Below are 8,259 nucleotides of genomic sequence, written 5' to 3' on the forward strand. Positions count from 1 at the left end.
CAGAGGTATTTATAGCCTGCCGCTGACTAGCGCTGCCAAGCACACTGGCAGCTGGACCCCGCTCCCTCAGGGTGCTGCCGTCGGCTGCAGGCCCTGCTCCTCCCTCTCCCTCCCACCGCGGCTGGCAAGAGGAGGGGGGTCCCTCCCTGGGCACCCTCCCTGTGTTCCCTGCTTGGGGACAGACAGGCTTGGGAGAAAGGGGACAGGGCATCCCCTGGCACAGCACTTGGTTTAGGCTCGGGCGAGGCTGGTTATGCTTTTTTTCTGCCTGCGATAGCTTGTGTCCTAAGCAGACATGAGAACTGCGGGGCTTTGGCCTGGAGCATCAGCAGGAGGGAAGGTTTTTGCCATTTCAGGGGGCAGATGTCCCTGCTGGGCTCGCGTTTGCTCCATGTCTGGGGACCCAGCCATGCCCAGCGGCTTTCCATGGGGGCTGTGCATGTGGCGGTGGGGGTGATCTTTGTGCATTTAACCTGCGCATGTGTTGCCTTTTCCAAAATCCCAGCTGCCTGCTTCCCTTCATCTCCAGCCCTATCCACAGGCTCCTCTGCAGCAAAGCCACCGGTACCGGACGCCATACCGGGGGCACCGGGGCCATGCCATGAGCCGTGGCGGGGGATGCCGCTCGTACCGAGATGCAGGCCTGCCTCCTCGCTCCGCTCCCATCTGGCGAACACCCGGATGGAGCTGCCGGGGCAGCACGGGTGGGCTTCCCCGCTCGCCGCCTCCTCTCTCCCTCCCCGGCAGCCTGGCCCCGGCGCTGCCTGCCAGGTTTCCTTAGCAATGGGCCATGTCGTATGGCGTGACGGCCTCCTCCCCGCGGCCTCCCTAGGCCGGCCAGCCTCCCGCCTGCCTCCTGCCCGCCTGCCTGCGCCGCCTTCCTCCACCACCCTCCCCGAGGCAGCCCATGGCCGGACTCTCCTCGGCGCGGCTGCAGGGCGAAGCGGCCGCCTTCACCACCGCCCTCCGCACCCTGGTCAACAACCCCCAGTTCAGGTGAGGGACCGGGGGGCGTCGGCGTCCTCCATCCCCCCCCCCGCCCTCCCCCAGCCCAGCCAAGCACCCCAGTGCCCGCTCCGTGCTGCTTTCCCGCGGCCCTGAGCCCTGCCGGGGTGGGGGGGGTTGGGATCCCCGGGCAGTGCGGGGAGCCCGGGGCAGCTGGAGGGGCCGGCACGGCTTGTGCACACCCCGGGGCACTGGGAGCCCAGGGCTGCCCGGGTGCATCCCCCTGGGACACCCACCTCCTCTCCGGGGATCACCCAGACGCCCTCTGTCCTCGGGCATGGTGCCAGCAGGGCAAGGCAGTGAGTGTCCCCAGCTAAATCCCGCGCTGGAGCTCCTGCCCTTGCCAGGAGCCGGGGTACCACAGCCATCCCCCTCCCCCAGGGCAGCCACACGTGCTCAGCTGCTTTGCCACCTCGGCTTTGCCCTTTGACATCTCCAACCTCCCCACACCCCGGAGGGGCAGGTGGCAGCCCATCCAGCCCCCCCGCTCACAGCGCCTGGCATCCCTGTCACCTTCTCCCGGAGCCGGGATCGGAGATGAACTGCTGCCTTGGCTGCCCCCCACCTACACAGCACCTCCTGCCTGGAAGCTGCCTGGCTGTGTGGTCCTCTTTACCCACTTCATGCTGGCCCCTGGCACAAATGCCAGTGTTATCTGAGGAAATCCCCATCCCTGCTGAAATTTTGGCCACACAGAAGAGAAATCCCAGTGAAAACTCCCCAGCCACAGCATCAGGCAGTGGGGGAAGCAGCTGCCAGCGCCTGGCCATCCCCAGCCCACATCCTGCTACTTGCACCTTGCATCCCTTTCCCTGCAGCCTGCATCCTTCATTCTGCATCCTGCAACCTGATATCTGCACTCTGCATCCATCAACCTTCCTGCATCCCGCAGCCTGCACCCTGTAGCCTTCTTTCTGCAACCTGCATCCCACATCCTCCATCCTTCGTTCTGCGTCCCGCACGCTGCAGCCTTCATCCTGCACCCATCCTGCATTCTGCAGCCTGCGTCCTGTATCCCGGACCTCGCATCCCACAACCGCAGACTGAATCCCACATCTCACAGCCTGCAGCCTTCACCCTGCTTTCCCTACTTGGCCTGTGAACTATAGTCATGGAGGAGTTTATTTCGCTCCCCCTTGCAGTACCAGTCACAGAGGATCTGTTGGGCACACCCCAGCCGTGTATATCCCGATACGTGTGTAGGATGACCCAGGAGCACTTACCTCTGGTGGGCACATCCTTTGTGGGTTGGCCCAAGGGTTGGGTGGTGGGTTTGTGCACAGCCTGGTGGCAGCTACAGTTTGGGTGGCATGTCTTCTGCTCACTGCCCTGCAGGGATGGGGGAAGAAAGGAGGAGGGGACGAAGGGATGTATGGGCCGTGGACACAGGGCGCGCATGGGCTGGGGACTCACTGCCCTTTGCCCACTCCCTTTCCCCCCATCCTGCCTCGCTTTCCTGGGGACACAGGGCTGGAGAACCATCTGGGGAGCTGTGGGGGACCAGGGCAGCAGGACCCCGTGCCCTAGTGTGCAGTACAGGCTGCCCTGTCCCGCAAGCGCAGGGTGGGCCAATGCCAACCCCGCTGGCAGCTATGTCGGAGGTTTCCTATCCCTGAGCCCATGAGTCAGTGCCCGTGACTCAAGGAGGCCGAGCCCGATGGCTGCTGCACTTTCCCCTGCTTTGCCGTGCCAAAAGAGAAAGCCACTTTCTCCAGTTGTTCCAGACCTTTCTCTTCCCTGCTCTGTGCCAGCAGCCGTGGCTGGCTGTGCTGGCACCCACGGCTCTCTGTGCTTTCCAGAAGACCCATCTTGCTCACCCCACCTGCAGCATTCAGATGGCCGCAAGAAGCTACCAGCAAGGACCCCTCTGTGTCTGGGAAAAGCCCCTGGGTTAAAAGTAAAGGGCGCTGCCTCAAAGGAGGGACACCCAGTTGGTCCCTGCCCATGTGCCCTCTCCCAATATCCTGCGTCCTGGCTTCCCAAGGCACCCCATCCCTCATGGTCCCCTCTTCCCCACAGCGACGTCACCTTTGTGGTGGGCCGGGAGCAGCAGAAGGTGTTTGCGCACCGCTGCGTGCTGGCGTGCCGCTGCCAGGCTTTCCGGGGGATGTTCAGCCAGGGGCCGGTGGGCAGCGAGGACCCCCCTGGCAGCATCCCACCCCAAGGCCCCTTCATCCTGGGCAACGTGCAGCCTGAGGTCTTTCTGGCCGTCATCGAGTTCCTCTACACCAACAGCGTCACCCTCAACAGCCACATCGTGAGTGGGGATGGGGCTGGAAGGGCCCATGGGCATGGGAGGGACAAGGTGGGGACGCAGGGGCAAGGGGTGCTTTGCAGCTCCTGGGGTGCCGAAGGTGGAGGGGATGCTCTGCATGATGCTTTCTGGCTGGCTAATAGTGCAATGAGTGTGTGTGGGCTCAGCCCAGCACAGTGGGCTGTCCAGAGCACCTTGTCCCTCATGTGTCTGTCCCAGCCTTGGGACAGCTGGCTGTGCACACCCTGGATGCTGGGAATGGGGACATCAGAGCAGGACACCTGCATATACCCCCATGTGGTAGCCCCTTTCCCCCCTGCCATGGGGGCTCCCATGGAGGCAGGAGAACACCTGCCCTTGGCCCTTGGGCTGCCATGCCCATCCATGGCCCTGCACGCTTACAAGGTCTCTCGCCTGCAGGCTCTGGAGGTGCTGACCTCATCAGTGGAGTATGGTCTACAGGACCTGTGCAAGGTACGGCCCTGCTTAGATTGGGGGTGGTGGTCTCCGAGTGCCCCTGTGCTGAGGAGCACCCCAAGATGGTCCCTGCATGGCTGGAGGTGGCTCTGAGGACAGCACCGTGGTGCATCACCCAGATCCATCACAAGCTCAGCCCCTGCTTGTTGATCCCGGAGGGTTTCTCCGGTGGGATCCCCCCTGAGGGGATGCAGCACCAGCCGGGAGCCCCGTGGGGGCTGGGAATCCCGGGGAAGGGCATGGGACTTCATGTCTCCCGCATGGCAAAGGGCAGCAGGAAAGCCCCGATGCCATCGCCCACGGCTGCCCTCCGGTCATCTGGCAGGATGATGCCGTAGGGAAAGCCCCGGTCCTGGGGAGCATGCAGCACCCCAGCCACGGTGCTGCCAAGGGGGTGCTGCCTCGGGCAGGAAGGTTTTGGGAAGGCAGCAGGGAGCAAAAATGAGGGGTGGGAGCCAGACGAGGAGGGGGCAGGGAGCTGGAGCGGTTCAGTGTTGGGGAGGGCGGCCGGGCCACGTCATCAGAGCGATTCCTGAATTACGGCCTGGGCTGATCGCATGACCCACCATCTCGCGCCTGGACTTCCCCTCCCTTCCCACTGCGCCGGGGAAGAACCTTGCTGAGGAGCTGAGGAACTGCAGGCTGCTGTGTGGTGGGACGGGACCTGCCCCATCACCCCGTGGGGACAAGCTCAGCTGAAGCCCGGATGTGTCACGGGGCCGTCAAACAGCTGGCTGGCAGGGAAGGGATGTAAGGGGTGTTGCTGAAAGAGGGACCCAGCGCCCTGGCCACATGAGTCTTACCCCACCATCCAGCAAATGCATCCTCGGGGGGATGACCTACAGCGGGGAGAGACAGGGAGGAGGGTGGGAGGGAAGGGGCTGACCAAGTTCAAGCCGGGGAAGCCCGTGGCTCTGTCCCCAGCTGCAGGGTGACCTCATCTCCCTCCCGCCAGTGACTCAGGGTCCTTCTGCTCCAGCTGGCGGCTCCTCCCTGCATGTCACATCCCCTTGGGTTTCCCAGGGGCTCTGACCCCTTTGTGTGGAAGGCAGCTGAGATGGGCAGGAGGGAGGTCCTGCTCCCTGACAGAAGTGTCCATCTGGCTGCATCCCACCTGCATTGTCTGCGTTTGGGCCGCAGACAGAGATGCTGGTCCCCCAGTGGTCACAGGCAGAGAGCAGCTGGCAGGCAGGGCTGGGCAACGCTGGGGTCACCCAGTGCACTGCAGCCAGCACCAGGGCCATGCCCTGTGGTGGGACATGGCTAATGACCGTGGCCAGGGTTAGGTGACCCACCTGGGGCTATGAGGTTGGCTGAGGTTTGGTCACATCAAGCTCGGTCCCTGTCTGCCCATAGCCCACCACTGCCTTATGAAACCCTGTGGGGCTGGAGATGCCTTCACCCCATGTCCTGTGTCCCATGTCCTGGGGGTTCAGGGGATGCTGAGTCACGGGAAGGGGTGTGGGGGCTGGGTCCCCGCTCTGCTCACCTTCTCTCCATCTCTCTTCCAGCTCTGCGTCAAGTTCATCAAGGACACGCTGAGCGTGGAGCAGGTCTGCGAGGCTCTGCAGGTGAGCGTGACTTCAGTGTGGTAGCAGAGGGTTAAAAATAACCTGTCTGATTTTGGGGCAGGAGCTGACCTGACCCCTCCTGCTCTTGGCTGGATGGTGGGGCAGGATTTCCTCCTCCCCCCTGGCCCAGTAGCTGCCCTGCCAGCTCCTGGCCTCATTGTACCAGGGCTGCAAGGGATACCAGGGACACCACAGCCTGGCAGGGAAACGTCCTCACCCTGCCCTGAGCAGGGCTGGCTGGAGCTCCCCAGTGCCGGGGCCTTGCCATCGTCTGCATGAAACTGGGAGGCACTGGGTTTCTGGGAGCTCTCATGGTTTTGAGGCCAGTCGCAAAAACCCTGCTGAGAGTTGGGACACCTAAAAATAGCCTTTGGGGGGAAGTCCGAATGGCCCTGCCATGCTGCCTGGTGGGACCAAGGCTGCTCCCCAGAGAACGGGGATTTGTTCCACCTCCCGTGGCTGAAACGATGCTCTCGGGGCAAGATGCCGTCCCCAGAGCACAGAAGCTCCCGCCAGATGTGGTGCCAGACCACCGCGGCATAAACAGAGCTAAAACTGGCCCGGAGGAAACAAACAGAAAACCCCAAAACCCCAGAACAAAACAAACCTGAAGAAAACATCTTGCCTTCCCTCCGTGCTTGCGTCAATGCTGGTCCCCTGCCGTGGTGGAGGGGGAGGTGATGCTCGCCCTGCCTGTGCTGGTCCCCAGTACCCTGCACGCAGGGGCTGCCACCACGGGGGGGACAGGGAGGTGTCCTCCTGGTGCCTAGATGGGCAGTGCCAGCCCTGGGGTGAGCATCACTGCATAGGGCTGGGGGAAGATGAGAGCACCCCCAATTCCTGCTGCAGTGGGGGGGTGGCAGCTATGGGGCAGGCTGGGGCTGGTACCAGGATATGGGACATATGTCGGGGGGGGGTCTCTAAGCTGACCCTGTGCCCACACAAGGAGCACTGGGGATGGGTGGCCCCATGTCCCCGCAGTGTGGTCTTGTGAGAGCAACGCTGGGGCCCCTCGCCCACCTGAGCAGCAGCAGAAAAATCAGGTGCTTTCTGCTGACGGTGGGGCCGGGTGACAGCTGTGGGTGGTAGAGCCACCAAATTCTTTGCTGTGGGGCAGGCCAGGAAAGGAGGGGACTTTGGTGTCCCCTCCCCACCATACCCGCACCGTGGCACCCACGCATGGGGATGCTCGCCTCACCTGGGTCCCTGAGAGTGGCAGTGTCTCTGTAAGGTTTTGGTAGGAGGGTTCCTTCTGCCCCGGACCCCCTTGCAGGTGTCTGTGTTGTCCCACAGGCTGCGGTGACCTACGGGCAGGCAGACCTCCAGCAGCACTGCCTGGCCTTCATCGAGGGCTGCACTGCGGTATGGTTGTGGGCGATGGGGGGCGGGGGGGACCATGGCACGGGGATGCTGGGAGCATGCCCCCCTGGGGCATGCCCCAGGGCGCAGGGAGCACTGGGGGCATGTGGCATGGGGAACTCGGGGGGACATGGGACAAGGGAGCTGGGCCCCTAAGAATGGGGTGGCTGGAGGCTGGGCAGGGGAGGAAAGGGAGCAATTGGTGTTTGGGGAGAAGATGCTGGGTGCCAGGTAGAGGCTGGGGGGGGGGTACTGGGATGTCAGGGGGTGGGGAGATGCTGGGGTGCCAGGCATGGATGGCGCCAGGATAGGTCCGATGGCCCACGGAGAGTGCGTTGTGTGGGGTCCCGGTACCAGTGCCCCGGTGCTGCTGTGTGCTGGCAGGCGGTGGTGCGGACGCAGGGCTTCCATGAGCTCTCCGACGCGGTGCTGGTGCAGGTGCTGCGCAGCGACCGCCTGGCCGTCGACGAGTTGGACCTGGTGCAGGCTGTGCGGGAGTGGGCGCACGTCAGCTCGGTGAGTGCAACGCGGTGGTGATGGAGGTGGGTGGTCCTGGCTGTTCCCCCAGGCAGAGCCACCCAGGGAAGCCCAGATGCCCCACCAGCCCAGGCAGGGAACCCAGGTGCCCTGTCCCTGAGCTCAGGGCTGTGTGATGGGCACAGAGGCTGTGTTCTCCCCAGACACCCCCGGGTGCCCGGAGCATCACCGTCCCCCTCCCTCTCATCCTGCAGGCCGTCTTGGAGCGCCCAGTGCCCGAGGTGGCCGCCCTGCCCGTGCGGGAGCTGCGCCTGCCCTTGCTGGCACCCAGCGAGCTGGCGACGCTGGAGAGCCACAACCAGCGGGACCTGCTCATCCCGGTGAGCTGCTGCCTCCCCTCGGGGTGCCCCAGCTCACCTCCGGGGATGGAGGATGCTGCAGGGCTGGGCTGGGGTGGGGTGGAGGGGAACGAGACCACGCTGTGGCCATGCTGATGCCCCCTAATCCTGTCCCGGTCCCCTTAGGTGGAGAGCATCGCGGCAGCATGGCGAGCCCATGCGCTGAGGAAGGGCAGTGGGGTGCCCTCCCGCCTCTGCCGGCCCCGGCGCGGGACGCGGCCCCGCGACCACCACCGTCACCTGGACCCACACGCCAAGTAGGGGCCGGGCACCGAGGTACCCCCCAGCCTGACCGGGGGGCTCGGGCAGCGGCAGTGTACGCCCTGGCCGGGTGCTCTGCAGTGGGGCAGGCTGTGGGGCTGGGCACTGCCCGAGGAGCCGCCGCAGCCAAGAGCATCAATAAAGCCCTTTGCCCCACGCCACGGCTTCGGGGTCAGGGCAGGATGCCCAGATCACCCCAAAAAAGGGGTCAAGGGATTTGGTGGGGGGGCCGTAGGGGGTTGCAACTGGGCCATGGGGTGGGTGCGAGGACGCCCAGGCACACAGCCCGGGCCGTGACCCCAGGGGTGGCAGGGCTGCAGGGTCCCTTGAGGGACGGGGGCACAGGGTGAGCCCCCCCGCCCTTTCCCAGCCCCAAAGCTCCCCCCCCCACAAGCCGGGCCCTGTGCTGGGGCCCTTCCTCAGCGCCGTGCTGCCCCCCCCCGGCAGCGGGGCTGTG

General features: G+C 64.7%; 1 protein-coding gene across 1 annotated transcript; it reads left to right on the top strand.

Annotated features, from left to right (window-relative positions):
• The first annotated feature begins 790 nt into the window (after nucleotides 1-790).
• On the top strand, nucleotides 791-8,052 carry BTBD19 (BTB domain containing 19). The gene is given in 8 exon segments (XM_074598454.1): nucleotides 791-996; nucleotides 3,025-3,262; nucleotides 3,680-3,733; nucleotides 5,248-5,307; nucleotides 6,601-6,669; nucleotides 7,051-7,182; nucleotides 7,398-7,523; nucleotides 7,668-8,052. Coding segments are annotated over 8 exon segments (1,020 nt in total). The 3' UTR covers nucleotides 7,803-8,052.
• The last annotated feature ends 207 nt before the right edge of the window (nucleotides 8,053-8,259 follow it).

This window comes from Larus michahellis, chromosome 8 (assembly GCF_964199755.1).
Source record: "Larus michahellis chromosome 8, bLarMic1.1, whole genome shotgun sequence".
In the NCBI taxonomy this organism is placed as follows: domain Eukaryota; kingdom Metazoa; phylum Chordata; class Aves; order Charadriiformes; family Laridae; genus Larus; species Larus michahellis.